Here is a 17448-nt window from a genome sequence, read left to right on the forward strand (position 1 = left end):
ATTATTGTTCGTATGTTTTTTGGGATTTCTTTAAAATTTCGAATGGTATGGTGACGCCATCTGACGATGCCATATCGCATATCTCTTTGACGTTTAAGATCAACACGTTCGCGCTGTGCGCGTCTATGGTTCTGCTCGCGTGGAAAGTGAAGGAGGAAAAATTTCGTGACGTGCTTAACCCACACCTTCTCCTTGTAGTGCCCGTAAAATGCCTGGGTTTCTGTGATTCTCCGTTTCAGCCCTATAAACGTTCGATCCACAAGAAAATCGATCGAATCTGTTCGAGCAACGATACGAATGTTCGACGGAAGAAAATAATGCTTGTGCTTGCGTATGGACACCAGTGCCAGATACGATAGCTAGGTGAGTGAACGAATACGAGAGGTCCCTGAACGCTAACTTGGCTATCACAGCTGGTATCCTGACTTTTTCTCAGAATGATCTTAATTTTCGTTCCCACGGCTTTCTCTTGTCCGGCAACTGTGCTTTTATACGCAAATACTGCCCTCTCACGATTTTCGTTACATAATTAAACTAATTTCGTGTTTTGTCCTGCGGATGCTCGAGGAATTTTGTCTCTCGGACCAACCTCTTGCCAGCTTCAACGGATTTTGTATTTTGATTTTTTCGCTTGTCGACTTTGCGACTTAGATACGTTTTACCTGTCTTATCGTCGAGTAATTGTATGCGCGTGACATTATCGCGGGGAGGTTTATTAAAATAATGAGAAATAAGTTCCTATTGACCTATATATATACATATATATATACATATATATATATATATATATATATATGCATATATATGTACATACATATAAGTTTCTCATTATATGCGAAAGTAGATTTCCCTTTATTTAAATAATTTAATTGTTTTTTGAACATCGATTAAAGGTTAAATAATTAATAAGAATGTAACATATTCTTTCTGATATAATAGAATATAAAAATCAGTTTTTGATTTTTAGGTTTTACTATAAGTAAAAAGCGAACTGTACTGTTCCAAAGGCAGTATGAGCGTAAGTAGAACAGTAATTGCAAGCAGATATTGACATTTGGGTTGTTTATTAACATTTAAATTATGCTTTTAGAATCCCTATAGAGCTAGACCTGTAAGGTCTAAAGTAGATCATAATTTAGGATATGGAGCCCATAATCAAAATATGTGGAACCCAATACCAAGAGTGCAAGCGGATCTATCATCCAATGACTCCATGCAACAACAAACTACAGTTATGAATCAGTCGAAACAGGCTGCTGATCCTTGGAATAATTCATGGAATTGGGACTTTGATAAGCAAGCAGATAATCAGCAACAACAACAACAACAACAGCCTCCTCAACAAGATCAGCAACCACAACAGCATTATGCACCGCCATATAAAAATCAAGGACAGCTGATATCCAATTCCATTCAAGATCATTATTACCAAAATGTTAATGGCAATAAGACCGATTTAATTAATCAGAATATCATGCCAGATGGAAATATGCATGGAACAATTGGCAACAAACAGCCCATTTCAAACCATTCGGATTCCTATCCATCTTATTTAAATTATCCATACCAACAATATCCACCGCCACCTAGATCCACTTCTGATAAATCTGTGTCTTTAGATTATGATCGTTCCCAGTGGGCAAACGAGCCTCAGCCTCAAACTGTTCCATATCCACCACAAAAATCCTCTCTACAAAGCCAAGAGGATCAAACAGGATATCCTTTCTTAGCTGGTAGCAATTATAATTGGCACAAACCAGATCAAACGAATTCAATGCCTGCGAATAATTGGCAGAACAATGCGCCAGCTGATTGGCAGGATCCAGAAATGGATACAAATATAAAAAGCTTTGATGACATGGGTAATCAATGTCCACCATCGTCGCTACAACGAAATAGATCATATTTGCGGCCTCCACCCGCCCCTGAAAACATAAAGAAAGAACATTCCACGAACGATGCAAACAACTGGCCAAATCAAATGAACATGTCGGCATTTAGCGATTTCAGGTCCTGGTCTCAACCGACAAGCACGGATTCTCTTCAGCAATGGAAGCATACAAATGAGTCGCATAGTAACCAATGGTTGCAAGAGCAACGGAATAATAACTTGCCAGAAGAGAATATGAAGCCAGACAATGCCGGTGTTATTCCTTCGAATGATTGGCATCCAAATCGTACAGTACCTCCTCACTATTCGCTACCGAATATACCTCCGCCTATAGAATCTGGCATAGAGCCGGAAGAGAGGAAGAAATCTGTACCATCGTTAATCTCGAAAGATCCTGGAATACATGCAAAAACGAGTGTCACGAAGACGCAATTATCTGATTCTCGATTGAACATGTCGTCTACTCCAGAAACTGTATCCACTGTTACAAGTTCAGAAAATGTTTCTGTTCAAGAGAATAGCGAGTTCAATTCGGTGAGTGACTTGGTAGACTGGGGAAAGAATAATTCACCAGAGGAACTACCTACGAAATTAGAACAGATGAGCCTTGGCCCTAAAACTAGCAAACTTCTAGAACATCAGAATGAATCTTCCGAAGCTTCGGTTCCTGTTGCATCCGGGGATGCATGGTCCCAAAGTACGACTGCTCATAATTCCACCACAGATCAGATCCCTGTAGTGCCTTCGGACTACACTAGTACTGGTGTGGAGCTTCCCCATCCCATTGATAATCAAGCAGTGGTAAATAAAGAACATTCTGCACAAAGTGGATATCAGGCAACGAGCCTTGCACCAATAGACAACGTGGTGCAAAGCGGGTATGACCAGTGGTACAATCAGAGCACGCTACCGCGTTCTGCGGAGAATCCATGGTATCCTAAGGATCTTACCAGGTCAACAAAGGATTGGAGTGCTGAGCAGAACGTCGAGAATTATGAGATCATTCAGCAGCCTGCGGAATTTGTCAATTTGGAGGTAGTCACGCCATCATTGCAGGAACGCGATATCTACGGCTCGAGGGATTCAATAAATAAAGAAACGCTGGATAACGATCCGAAACCGGTTGTTAATCCTGTTAAGGAGGCAGTCAGCACGCGCGACTTTCGGCAAGAGGTGAACAACGTCGAGGTACCTGCTGCTCAACAACCGACACGGTCTCTTCCATCTCTCCAACCGGAACAAGTACTTTATATGATGATTGCTTATGACTCTATGATATAAATGAATAATTGCACTAACAAAGGATTATTTCACAGGTGCCCGACAATTATGAGTTTGCGTCGAATGATAGGAATACATTCTTGGAGACCGGAGAGCTAACAGACTCGCATCAGGAGCATGAGCCGACTCCACCGAGTCAGGACGATGAAAACGACGAAGTGCCTAATGATATTCCTTTCCTGCGAGAAGTACCAGGTCAATCGAGTTCTATAGACCCGAGGCGGAACGATCCAACTGGTCAGGAGCAGTACGTCCAGTCTGCTCAGAGACTGGACCCAAGGAGGAATGATCCTTCGGGTCAGGAGCAGGGATTGCAGTTGAGGAACATCACTGATAGATCTGAGCGACGGGATATCCCTCCTGGCCAGGAGAGAAGCGTTTCTCTGCTCTCGCGATCAGACTCGGACACGTTGGAACGCCGAAATGATCCGTCTGGCAGAGAACGCTCGTTGCCTCCTCAACAATCTCGTAACGATCCTTCTGGGGAGGAGAGGCAGCAGTCGCAACCTCAGATCATGTTAGAATCCAGCGAGACACGGGAAGTTCCTGGTAGGGGCAATGAGCCCGAAGAGCCTAATCAGCAGACGGATGAGAATCTCAGGCAGATACCTGGAGGCGCGTCTCCCAACGAGGTTACCCAGTCCTTGGACGACAGACCCAATGGGAGAGTGGTCACAGGGTCCCAGGAAGTTCCTTCTATGAGCTGTAAGTATGGTATCTATGTCGAGTTATATTTCACGTATTGTCCGCATTGGAAATTGAATTGCTTCACTGATATTGATCTGGTTTTAGCCGCCATATCGGATCAAGTGAGTGATTCGAGGAGCAAGCGAGAGGAAGCTGTTGGGGCATCTATACGCGAGGCCCAAGGAGCTTCCAGCTCCTCAAATCGCAGAGATTCGTACGATGATGAGAATGATGAAGGTTCCGGGAACAGCAGGGACGATAGTAGGGAAAGGCGACGCGACAGCAGCTCGGAACGGAGACGATACGAGTATGAACGGAAGAACTATTACGATCGTGAACGAGAATACGATGACGACTATTACTATGACCGTCGTCGTGGTGCAGAGACCGATCGATCCTACAACAGCCGCGACGAATTCGATCGTCGAGAAATGCCTTACAGGGAGGATGATCGGAAGCATCCCAGTAGGGATGATTTGGATAGACACACCCGGGAAGATCTGGAGAGGAGGAACAAACCTAAAGACGATCTCGATGAACGAGACAGTAGGAGACGACCCGATGATCGTAGACGAGATAGAGGCGAGGACGTACGTCGTAGGGAAAGGGAGATCCGGGATTACGATCCCCGGCATCCTAGAGATCGGGATTATCTCGATCGGGATAGGAGAAGGGACGACAGACGACCGAGACGATACGACGATTTCGATATCAGAGATCCTTATTACGATGATCCGTATAGTAGGGGGTAGGTGAATTTGAAATTGTATAGCAGTGTCTAAGTATTATTCCCGTAATCTTCACATATGCGTTCCTCAGGTCTAGACCATCTAGTAGGTCATCCTACAACGACAGAGACCGAGCGTACTATATGAGGTCGAGGGACCATTACTATGGTTATAACGGTATGCATTATTTTTCTGTACGTTGGCTGAGCATTGATGGTAGAATTAATTTGACTTTGTTTCTCAGGTTACCCTGGATACGATTATGGTGTTCATTATGCTAATAATTATTACGCGTACATAGAGAATTTACGACGGACGAATCCTGCCGCTTATTCGGAATGGTATCACAAGTATTATGCTAATCAGCATCAGCAACAGCTTGTGTCCCGTGGAGTCACTAATTATCCAGAAGATAGGGCCAGCGTTCACTCGGGTCGTAGCTCTTGCGACGATAGGTGAGCCTCGGCCAGCGTTGCAAAGAATCGAAATCAATATGATCTTCTGGTTTCATATTTACCTACGGTTTTTTAATGTCGATTATGTGTTAGATTTTTTACGAATCCAAGCGCATGCTTACACTCGCCAAACAAAGCATTGTATGTCCCGTATTTCGGGTGTCCTGGATGGGCCAGGAGTCCGCAACGGAAACGACCGTGTTGTCTAAATTTGAATAGGTGAGACCGAGAGAGACCTCTCGGTTCGACACAACTGATGTATTGAAATTTGTCGAATCTGCTAACTATTGAAAGTAACTTATCGTTAGTTAAAACACCCTCGTCGCTTTCGAAGTATCTTTCTCTACGCTAGATAATTTTTCGACAGAAATTTTTGTGTTTTGCTCATGTAGAACTTTTAGTAGAAGCCATTTCTTTTCATATTTATCCCTTGAAAATGATGCAACATACTGTTGCACACTAACATTAGTATTAACATAGCTTACATCTATTAGTTTCTCACGATTCGATTGCGAATTTTTATGCATTTATTAATTACAGTCTTCATAAATACTGTCTAGAAAATTTTGCATAAAGATTCACAGTCTACTGTGATTGTTAGCATCCATTTGAACGAGAAATGTACTCTGCAGAACAACCGGTGACAAACGAACTTTAGGCGACACGTCTGTGCTTGAGGACTCGACGAGTGCTTCAGCAAGGATGACTCCTACTAAGTTTTCAACTTCACATGCATACGGTACAGTATCAAATTATTCAAAATATAATATATACAGTTGACATGAGAAATCTGTTAAGGTATACTAAAAATCTCACATTTTTAGGGTGTTTCTCGATCGGATCATTGATTCACGTGCTTCCATCTTATCCAACCGATGGTGAAAGAGCTAAGGTGGACATTCTTAAACTGGACAATCTACTTTCACATGATCCCGTGACCCGTGATTTACGGACATATCCTGGACCTTTAATTAAGCAAGTGTAATCAATATATCTAAGCATGCTTATTGTTCCGAATAGATGAATTACTTGTAATCTTACGTGTTGCAGACGAATATGCCTCCTTAGATATGTATCTAATCTGATTCCCTTTATGTTTTTGCTTATTTTTTAACGCGACGTTTGTTCTTTCTGCAGAGGTGTCACTCATAAAAAGACAATTATCGAATACTGCGAGAATAAAATAAAGAAAGCAGCGGCGAACGAAGAGATGATCGATCGTGCCTCGTACATACTTTTGTATGAATTAATGATCATGTTGATTCAGCAGAACGGCGTAAGATATTTTCCCTTTAACGAATACGAAAGGAAATAATTTGTCAGTGTTCTGAATTTACGTATCGTTGTAGAATGTTGTCGGCGTTGACATAGCGGCGTTGTTGCTCAGGAACAAGGAAACGTATCCTTACGAGTTAAACAAGAAATCGCAGGATTCGGGAAGAAGAGAGTCTGTGATCTCTCAAAGATCGGGACTAGGTGGAGATGGATTTCAAGGTAGTCAAGAATGTAGTACGGCTGCTTCAGAGAAGATTGAAAGCAAACCACGGAAAAGCATTGAGCAAATAACGGACGAATTTCGAAATACACTGCTCTACGGTTTAGTTCAAGAGGCGCTGGGTAGGTCTCCTTTCAAATTGTACCTTTCGCAAGGATAATTCGAATTACTGGTTGTAAATCTCATTGCTTCTGTTGCACAGAGTATGCTATGACTGAGGGACTTTGGGGACACGCGTTGTTCCTGGCCAGTAAGCTGGACAAACGCACCCACGCATCAGTGATGACCCGCTTTGCTAATAGTTTACCGTACCATGACCCATTGCAAACACTGTACCAGCTGCATTCTGGTCGTGTACCTGCCGTCGTCACCGGTATCTCGGATCCCCGCTGGGACGATTGGAGACCCCATTTAGCTATGATCATATCCAATACGTCCTCTAATCCTGACATTAACCGTCGCTCTATCACAACTCTCGGGGACACACTTTCCGCGCGAGGAGACATTCACGCTGCCCATTTCTGCTACATTCTCTCGCAAGTTGACTTCGGGGCCTATGAAGCTAGCAATGTGAAACTCGTGCTAATCGGTGCAAATCATCATAAGCCTTACAACACGTTCCTCACGACGGAAGCGGTGATGCTCACGGAAATCTACGAGTACGCAAGAAACCTCAGCGAGCCAGGATTTACGTTGGTGGATCTGCAGACCTTTAAGTTCGACCTGGCGTTGAAAATGATGGATCATGGACTGATCGAAAAAGCGTTATTGTACATAGAACAAATTGCAGTGAACATCACCAGCGAGCCGTCGAAATACAAGAAGTCCTTCATCTCCGCGGTCTACAATCTTGGGGACAGGATCAAGTATCATGACCCGGTTTACAAGGATTCCACCGATGAAGCTGTAACTTTACTTTGGTTCGATAATTTAGCTGAAATTGTTAGCAAATGCTATGTAAGTTCGACGGACGATGGACTCGATTAAGAATATTGTTCTGTGGTAATGATAGGATTAAAATACAGATACTGATTGTTAAACTTTGTTACAGTCTGGCGAAATAGTCGAGAACGATACCTATGGATCGCAAGCGAAGCAGGAGTCTTACAGTAGCATGCAAAATCAGGACATGTATGAGATGAAGCACCCGCAACAACAGCTACAACAACAACAACAAGCCCAACTCTGGAATCCTCCCCAACCGGACTACAGAGAGGGACCAACGTCGATGATGGAGGTTCCCTCGACCGATGTGCAATCAGAATGGCAACCATTGTCATTGCCATCCAATATACCGGACACGTACGACCAATCCATGCAATATTCGAGAAACAATGAGGAATCCTACCAACCGTCGCAACAACAAGATTACTGGAACCAAGACTCTTATTATCAGAGTAATTACGGGAGGAATGACAGTACTGTTAGCAACTGGCAACAACAATCAACAGGTGCACCGTATCCCCCGGAACAAGGTGACACCGACAATTCTCAGCTGCAGGAAAAATGGAACTATGAGGTGAGAGTCGCTTGGTGCAATCAGCTAGCTTAATTTTGACATCTCAACTTTCTCAGTCTCGTTGTTCGACGGGGTGTCTCAGACCACCGCTATTAAGATAGAAGCAACTGGTTTCTTGATGGAATCTCTATAGTTTTCTATGGTACCAAATGGATGGTCCGAGACATCCTGCTCACCCCGCTGCTTCAAGTAAACTATTAACAAATCTCCTCCAGTAGACTTGAGAATAACAGAGTTTTGTTTCACCTTTTTCTTGATGCGTGCGTACGGACAGACGGAAAGAGAAGATAAAACAGCCACTCCTGAAGTAAGTAATTACGCGCTCACTGCGGATAGTAATATCGGTCCTGGCGAGTGGTCGTTGGACGGGACCAACATTAGCTCGTTACGTCGACGCAAAATATTAAGCGACTCTCTAGCGAAACCACGAATCGATTCCTGTTCCTCCGAATCGAATATTATAAGTAGCTTATTGTCGTCGGTTTCGAATCCCTATCGGTCAAGCAAGTTAGAGGAGACCAAGTCCACGAAACCTTCGAAAATGATCACCTATCCAAAGATCACGGCGACCTATCCAAAACTCTTGTCGAACAACAAACTTTCTCCGAGAGAAGTGAAAAAGATTAAGAAGATAGATGGTAGATACGTGAAGCCGCCCTCCTCGCAACCTCCTGTGTTCTTAAAATGCAAAATCAGAAAAAAGTCAGACCACGATGACGATACTTCAGTACCGAACGATCCAGAGCCTTTAATTAACGAAGATAATTTAACTTCCCCGGCGGCCACCACTGATTTAGACGTACAGTTTACAGAAGTCAGCTTGGAGTCGATCTCCAAGCTCGACTCGCGGATAGGAAGAGGAACACCTCGGCCTTCCGATACCGATAGTCAGACTTTAAAGCAGTACTGTAATTTCGAGGACAAAAAGGTTATGAGGGTAGCTCCCCATATCCGCAGGAAAGACGTGATTTGCGACACGGTAGATGCGTGGTCCTACTCGAACCCCTCACAGAATTCCTCTGAATTGTTTCGGTACAAGCCGCTTGTCTTCGGCGGAACCTATCCGATAGATTTGCCGGTTAGACCTGTTCGAAGTGATCTTAACTTGGCCGAGCTTACCGAACTCCCTGTCGAAAAGTCAATCATGAAAACGTATGATATAGATGTTCCGACGAATTGTGAGTAGACGATGGGTGTGCTCGATGCTGCAAGATTGTTTGCCGTTCTTATTGTTTTTCACCTTGCTTTTCTCATACTAAAAAATATTATGTGAACTTGCGATTAAGTTAATGCCGAGTAATTTGAGTCGCAATGGATTTGCCGCGTAGCCACCTATTCCCATCAAATTCGCAGGATTTCTTGTATAATTAAAGAGTTCCGCGAGCTTGAACGAAATCGGCGAGTATGCGGCAATCTGTGCGATTGTCTTCAGTTCTTCCGCGTCGAGGATGTCTACGGATGTTTTGCGTTGTTATAAAGTATCAGTCGTTAACACAGCTCTTTGATACAGAGTAATTATAGAGCCAGGTCTAGAGAACTAGCTCTTTGTTTTAGATGTCACGTATTGTACACAAGTCTGTTATTGTTAAATATACAATAAAGTTTCCTATATATCATCGAGTTCTTTGGATTTTTCAAGACTGCGCCTCTTTTGTTATTACTTTAACAAACAACGATTGTACAATGTTACGCAAGCAAAGTTTCTCACTGCTTACTGTGATAGCTATGCGGTTCCAGGTTGTTCAGAGCATGTAAAGCAAAACCACATAAAGCCTGGGCGGTTGCTGTTACAATAAACAGTGATCAACTTTGCCAGAACAATTTTGCGATGATGAATCGTATACTTTATTTCAGCCACCGAAACCGGCGATTTCAATGACACCGTCAACGAGGAAGCAGTTCGATCCACTGGAGGAGTTGGACGCGTTGGAGACTACGGGCTCCAAGCAAACAGCAGGTGCCAAAAAGCCTCCGGAAAAGCCAACCGAGAAGAAGCCGTCCAACACCGGAGGTTCCTGGATCGGCGGATTGTTCAGCAAGTTTGCTCCGAAACCGAAGAACCAAATGATTTTGCCCGATGACAGTAACCCAACGGTAAGATCCTAGCTCTCTGAGTGATATAAGTAAAAGCAGATCTGTTAAAAACGTATCGCTCAACAATCACGACAGATGGTTTCTGTGTTTTATAAGGGCTCACGCGGGTACTTGTGGTAGTTGAACGTCTGATTGTAACGGTACCAAAGGAAAAGGCCAGTATACCTGAATGTTCGGACAATTAACAGCTAACGAATTATTCATACGTTCTGGCTTCAGATTTAACGCGACGTTTTCTAACACTTGTTGATTCAGCTCCCTGTGTGAGCCCTGTAGTCTACCCCTAGGAATTGTAGTTTTGGGGCGAATGCTGTACACATCTGCAAATGAGAGATTTTATATTTTAATTGATATTGTTTGTTGCAATAGATTGTGTGGGATCCCGTTGCCAAAAAGTGGATGAACAAGGATGAAGACGGCGATGGTAGTTCTGCGACATTAGCTCCCCCTCCAAAGGCTTCTGACATGGGATTCAGGCCACCTGTAGCGGAACAATCTTCTCAAGCACCTCAGCTACCTCAGCCACCTTCCCAAGCCGAAGATTCCGGCGTTAATAAATTCAAATTACCGAAGGGAAGGAGTATGCGCGCTAATTACATAGACGTAATGAATCCGACTGGTTCGAAGGGCACCACTGCACCATCAAACATGCCAACCCCCATAACGTCTCCAATTGTACCTATGGCAACTTCTTCGCCTCAATTATTCATTCCCGCGCCAGGTGTGTATTAGTTTTCATGGTAGCCTTCGAATAATTAAAGTATACTACATATTTTGTATTGTATCTAATTTTTAGTGAACGATCTGAATGCGACCGTGACCTCCCTAACATCAACGTCGACGCCTGCTGCACCATCGGCGAACGTTTCCGAAAATGCATCTCAAGGAGTAAGTCTTTCGACACAAAATCATTTTTTTTGAATACTACTTCTTTTCGTTACATTTCTGTGCACAGTCTTGTCACTACAAACAATAGATATACAACATTAACAATACAGTTTCACGTATGCGTTTCTAGTTTCGGACTAATTATACACAACCCCTTTATCGTCTTTAAGTTGTGACTGCAGTATGTACCTCTACAGTTTCCGACTAATTGTACACAACTCAGTTTGTTATCTTTAAGTTATGGCTGCAGTATGCTGGTATGCAGCTTCGTTGTACTTGTCTTTGGAACTGTAATGTTAAAATGTTACTTTCTGATCGATCTCCCTTTCAGTACCACACAATGTTGAACATGACCCCTAGTTTTGTGCATCGTTCACTCACTGAACAGTATTTTGGCTCTCTTATATTAACTTTCAGTTACGTTTGTACAGTCTGTATTTGTATAAAAGTTAGAGAGAGAGAGAGAGGGGGGGGGGACAGAATGAGGTCAAAGTGTAGATGTTTTCTCTATTAGAAAGATATAATTCAATTTAAAAAAGATTTGAAGTATCAATAGTTTCGTTGCTGTTTCTAGAGATCCGTGTGCTTCCTGCGTCATGTTAACGATCATCATACTAATTAAACTCAATCTGTGTTTAATCAACCTTTCTTTTTTATGTTTTCTTTGCAAGCAGTCGGGGAGGCAGAATGATGTAGCGAAATAATAATTGTTGCAGATAGTAAGGACTATTTTATTAATTTTATACATTGTTCTCATTATCGTGTATGCATGGTATCCCGTGTCTATTATACAGCATGGTTCAGATCGTAAATATTGTATGTGCGGTTGGTGCAGCAATCCTTAGCCCTCTACAATTGTCTGGACAATCTAAACGAATTGATGTTGCGATGCCTATGGGAAAAAGACAAAGCAGCAAGAAATGGAGTATAGTGTTCAAATAGCTGTTCTTTAACGCATTTGTGATTTCTTTTTTTCGATATTAACCAGTGTGGTTTTGTTAACACTTTGACTACCAGTTGCATAACAAGTTCTCCTGAGATTAATACTTAGAAGATTAATACTCATCTAGATATAGCATATTCACTGAAACACCTACTAAAAAATTATACTAGTAGCTAAAGTGTTAGCATTATTTCAAAGGCTTCATTCTGCTTTAATCATTTTTAGTTTTCGCACGTAGGCAGTTTTTCTGGTAAATAGTGCACTAGGAAGATTCAGGTTTACACCATAACACGGTACAGGACACAGTAGTGTATTTGCGTGACAATTCTGAGCATGATGAGTTTTATAATGAAATTACACTTATTATAGAAAATACTGTACTTGTTATATGCTAATGTGAGGAACTTGCAACATTGATGATATCGACTTTTCCAAAAATGGACCATTAAAATAGTTTATTCGTGGCCGTCACGCTCTTGGATACATCCGTGTTGTATACTTCTCGCATATTTTGATGCCTAATCATTGCAAAAGCCCGAGTATTGGTTAGTGAGACAAGATTGTTTGGTTGTATATGGCATACAGCTCTCTCGATGGAGCTCAACCAGCTCGTTATCGCGAGAGGTGCAGAGCTACACAATGAGGGATCCGCGTCTCCTCCCAAGGAACAAGGTAATTCAGCGACATTAGCTATTTTTCATTCCAGAAGTGACCATTCACACATTCTACTCAATTACACAATAATTTATTTATTATACAGCTAAACCTCGGTCAAACGACAGTGATCAAACGTTATCTTGTTAAATTGAACTTGTAGAAATTTAGAGTCAAGAGAATTGTTGAGTTGCCAAGGTTTAGCACAGTATTGAATTTATCATACAGTATCTAAATGAGGAGTATATTTTAATTGGCACATTCTTCTAGGTAGAGTGGTTGCTGGCGTATAAGGAGAACTATACTTTTCACAAGTGATTTCACTATGGAAGACTCGCTTTTCAATGGCCACTTTCTATTAGTCCATTCTCTGCCATTTAAAAAATACTCTACATGTTTGATAGATTTCATACAAGCCTTTTTCACTTTTGATTTGTCCCACCACCGTGCGGCTTTACTGCTAAATCAAGCTTACATTCATCATGCCGCGCACGTTAATTTCATAAGATTTCAATGGAAAAACTATGGGAAAGCTTGGTGAAGGATAGATTTTTGGTTGCGGCCCACACAGTGTACATTATCATCGTCGATCGTCAATCGACACATAATGCTTTTCGTTGCAATTCGATCATTCCATTTGCGGAAATCTCAAACAAGTAACTGTAAAGAAGAAGCGAAACGATAATGTTACATGATTATATTAATTTTTCTATTTCATCTTACTTAGTTTCTTTTTACGCCAGATTATACGGAAACGGTATAACAAATTTTGTTCAATTAAAATGAGTATATACACGTCTAATTTCAACCTGCCGACTCGTGTTGATTACGAATCTTTGCTTTTAGGGACCAACGATGTACAACCCGAATGATATGAAGAATCATTCAGGGAAAGCTATACAGCAGAGTCGGTATCCTCCGCGATAGAATTCGCGCGATGTTCCACGACGAGCTCGCTGATCAGGATCATTTATGCGAATCAAAGTTTTTTGTAAGGCACACAGACACACCGGCAAAAATACCTCAGGATAAGTAAGTGAACAGCAATGAACGCACTACTTGTTTCAGTCGATTGTATACAAAAGTTTCAAATCCAGCTTTAATTTGACCTGGACTCCCCTTTAGCAAATGCGAAAGGAAAGTAACAGGTTCTACGACTCTCAAGTAAACTTATTACCACTTTGTGTTGTTCAGCTTATATTTTCTGTTTTTGTTTAATCGAATTTCACTGGAAATAGATACAGGGTACCGTTTTGTACATTTAGTTTCCTTTATACGGAATGTTTTCGCGGGCTCAACAAGAAGCATAAGAATAGCAGAAATCTTAGATATTTTCCTTATTCTAACTCCAAGTGGGCTGAATCATGTTGCTGAACCGTTTTAGTGCGTTTAAAGTTCATACTGTTCTATAGCGTCACTGATGAAGCGCCAGAATTCCAATAGCGAAGGAACGTAATTGAAACACGTGTCGAAAGAGAGAGAGAGAGAGAGAGAGAGAGAGAGAGAGAGAGAGAGAGCGTGAATGTGAGAGAGAAATGTTAATTTACGATCGTAAAAGAGAAGAGTATTAACTTGCACGCGAATCAATTGCGAAGTTAACTATAGCAGAAATAATGTTGATCGTATCGCGACAATTTGTTACACACGTCTAGGGACACGATACGATATGAAGTCTGATTTTATACACTGGATGGAGAAACAATTATTGCATTATATAAAGCGAAGCGTGAGATATCGATGATGTAAGAAATGTTAGGTATATGAAAAATTTTATGGATCCCATTGTTAGGTGATGTGCAATGCAGCTACTGTTATTAACTATCGAGCTAATTGTATCATTACACCAAGGTTGTAACTAATAAGAAGCGTGACTGCCATTCTATCGACGCGGATCAGAATAATCGGCGAAAGTGCTTTGCGTCCTGCTTCTTCCTGTTTGCATTATTATTCGAGCCGGGATCTTAAATTTCCGTTTCCTACTGTAAAGTCTTTCTTCTAGCACTTTAGATAGAGTAACGTAGAGCGCGAAGAACGTTCCAACGCCAGAGTATAGCCGCCGCCTTACGCATTTTTTTACAAAACAAATTACCACACGATTTTTCTCGTCTATTCGTCGATATATCTTCTTTATACTATTAAAAAGGTGCACAGTTTGCTTAACACTTTGCAGTCCGTCGACGCTCTGACGCTATCTTGCAAAAATTGATCACAAATCTGTTGATATACTATACATAATAGCAAAGTGTTTCGAGGAAAATGGTGCTTCTACGACATTCGAATATGTAATTCGTCGATAATACCATAAAATGATTAATCTGCCGGAGCGACTCGTTTTAAAAACGTATACTAATGATTGCTCCGAAAGTCTGTGCTTTTTTCTGATCATTACTTTCGGTGATATATTCCATACTTACATATATTTTAACTAACTTTAAACAAGAAAGAAATTTAGTTTCATTACGTGTAACTCACAACCGATAGTGGAGATGTGGGGACTCGATGACGCGAAGGGTAGAAATTTACGATGCGATGTACAAACACGTAGGGTAAGCTTTTGATCGGTTTTTCATGATGATGTGCAGCGTTTTGTGATAGAACAACGATCGAGTGCAAAACGACACATTGCAAAGACGGTTGAACAGAACGTATCGAATATGTATTACGTGTCCGTCGATTTGACAAAAGTGAAGAAATGAGGGAGAACATTTTCAAGAACATGTAGTAGGTTTTATTCTATTTGTATCAGGAATTTGAAAGGAACGGGAAGACAGAAGAATTACATTCTCATTTATGGCAAATTATATTCTTTCCTCCCTGCCATTGATCACAATTGGAGTGATGCTGGTTTTGTCAATTCTTGTGAAATACACGGTAGATTTCCTTTGATTTTATACTCATGACATGAAACTATGCTTTCAAAACGTATATATCGCGCATAAATTGTAGCATACTATAATGCGAATGCGTTCCTTAGTGTACGTTACATGTATATACGTATATATAGATATCTATTGAAATTCTTGATTTGTACATATTATATAAGTGTAAGTTTTCCCGGAGAACACAACAAGAGTGCATTTAAAGCAAAATCGATAATACCATTCTTTCCTAAAAATCTGCATTCAAAATCAGAATAATTCTTTTTGTGAAAAATGGCATTTCGTAGCGAATATCATGTTTCTGTTGCGTTGTTCCTTTATTTTAGCTGCGAATGATAAATTATTAGAATAAATTTGGCATTCCGGTCGGTGCTTCAAATTGATTTCTGCCAGGCTCGAAAGTTTTTTCTTTTGCTCAACAATAGAATTTCGAGTATGTATATGTATAATAAGTAGATAGCGAACAGGTGATCGACAGCACATTGAACTATTCGGAACTTACCGATGCTATACACAGCGGCATGCGAAAATGTTCATACACCGCTGACTTTTACCATCCTCCCTTTTACTATTTTAGTACTATTCTCGGTAAATTATAACATTAAATTACGAATGTCCTTCATTCCTGAATTGTATATGGTAATTTCGATTCCTATTGAGACGTAGGCCGATGGAAATAATTGTTGATTTAGTGTTACACAGAAAACAGAATTGTCAGTTGACAGTAAGCGTCACCGGTCTATGAATAGATTTAATTCTGTCACTGTATATACTTGCAATTAATCCACAAATGACAGGGGAGGACTACGGATACACGTTAAAGTTGAACAGAAGTATTAATTGAGCTGTATGTTATGTATGTATATGATGGTTTATGAGTGACTCGTTTCGGGCTTAATGTAACATATTCCGATATATATCTTTAATGCACTTTGCGGTTCAAACGTTCGATGTATGTTTATGGGAAAATATGGATAATGAGAAATGTATACTGCATATTATTACTACTACCACTATCCCATTATTATTGCTATTATAATAAAGAATCGTACAACTTACACGTACGGTAGTACTATTGTTATTCACCTCGGAGCAATTCTAATGTACTTAGTTTATAGTACGTTTATTTGTTTTCAAGTTAAACATTCAATGCAAGTACAATCAGCAAGATTTATTTGCTTTACAAAATTTGAAAATAGCGCCATTAAGAACAACTGGCGCCTCTTCTGGTTGAAACGCGAAATTTCTTAAGGGACCATACAGCGCTAATTAGTCCATGGCAAAATGTTGAAACTAATAGACAAAATTACCAACAGTTGAGATTGGCTAACAGTTTGAACGTTTCGCCACAGGCTAATTGGCGCTGTACGGACCCTGAAAAAAGCTTCACAGTTTCGGCGCTACAGGCGCCAGTAGTTATAAATGGCGCTATTTTCAAATAATAAATAAACTTTTGCTTGACCCTCAAAATATTCTTTAGCTGTTAAATTTCCCTAATAAGTACCTACTTTGTTATTTCTTATTTTCATTGTCAGCCAAATATATGAATGAAGAAACTGCTTTATATCTTTCTTGCGGCGTTTCAGACTATTCTACTTCAAAAACGAAATACTAATTTTACATACACTTAAAAAATGATCCGTTATTTATAATTTATAATTTATTCGCATGCTAAGACGAAATTATTGCAATGTGATTTAATTTCTACAGAAATTAAGTGTATTGGAGCTATTTGTTGGAAAAACGGCAGCAAAATGATGCAATCGGTTTAACGTTGCATTCGTTACCGACTATACTACTTCCGTCTGTTTTCTATAGGTAAGGGACAAGCAAAGACGGCTTGACAATACTTGTTCCGACAGTAACCCCGCAACAAGTGTTCCCAATCGATACTTCGACGAAATTGTGAGACACCACTCCGGTTCTTTACACAT

The 17448-nt window shown here is 40.8% G+C and overlaps 2 protein-coding genes across 11 annotated transcripts; both read left to right on the forward strand.

The window, feature by feature from the left end:
• Positions 1–91: 91 nt before the first annotated feature.
• On the forward strand, positions 92–16572 carry Sec16 (endoplasmic reticulum export factor secretory 16). 10 transcript variants are annotated; one of them, XR_013034110.1, is made up of 21 exons: positions 92–363; positions 968–1018; positions 1091–3133; positions 3208–3877; positions 3965–4607; positions 4679–4764; positions 4832–5042; positions 5136–5261; positions 5675–5781; positions 5867–6017; positions 6180–6318; positions 6392–6659; positions 6740–7494; positions 7589–8056; positions 8331–8363; positions 9911–10150; positions 10520–10871; positions 10947–11038; positions 11710–11757; positions 12567–12653; positions 13482–13516. XR_013034110.1 is itself a non-coding variant. In XM_033471681.2 (20 exons), the coding sequence occupies exons 2-19, from the start codon at positions 1013–1015 to the stop codon at positions 11740–11742; spliced, it is 6423 nt and encodes a 2140-aa protein (XP_033327572.2). In that variant the 5' UTR covers positions 92–363; positions 968–1012; the 3' UTR covers positions 11743–11757; positions 13482–16572. The 10 variants fall into 10 exon arrangements, 7 of the variants coding, with proteins under 7 accessions (XP_033327572.2, XP_033327586.2, XP_033327554.2 ...); XR_013034115.1 differs by having other exon boundaries at positions 11713–11757; XR_013034109.1 differs by lacking the exon at positions 11710–11757 and adding an exon at positions 12906–13392.
• LOC143260017 (uncharacterized) lies at positions 8370–9676 on the forward strand. Its single transcript, XM_076524508.1, has one exon. It carries the CDS (start codon positions 8598–8600, stop codon positions 9240–9242), a length of 645 nt encoding a protein of 214 aa, XP_076380623.1. The 5' UTR covers positions 8370–8597; the 3' UTR covers positions 9243–9676.
• Positions 16573–17448: the final 876 nt, after the last annotated feature.

The sequence above is a fragment of the Megalopta genalis genome, chromosome 1 (assembly GCF_051020955.1).
Source record: "Megalopta genalis isolate 19385.01 chromosome 1, iyMegGena1_principal, whole genome shotgun sequence".
NCBI classification, from domain to species: Eukaryota; Metazoa; Arthropoda; class Insecta; order Hymenoptera; family Halictidae; genus Megalopta; species Megalopta genalis.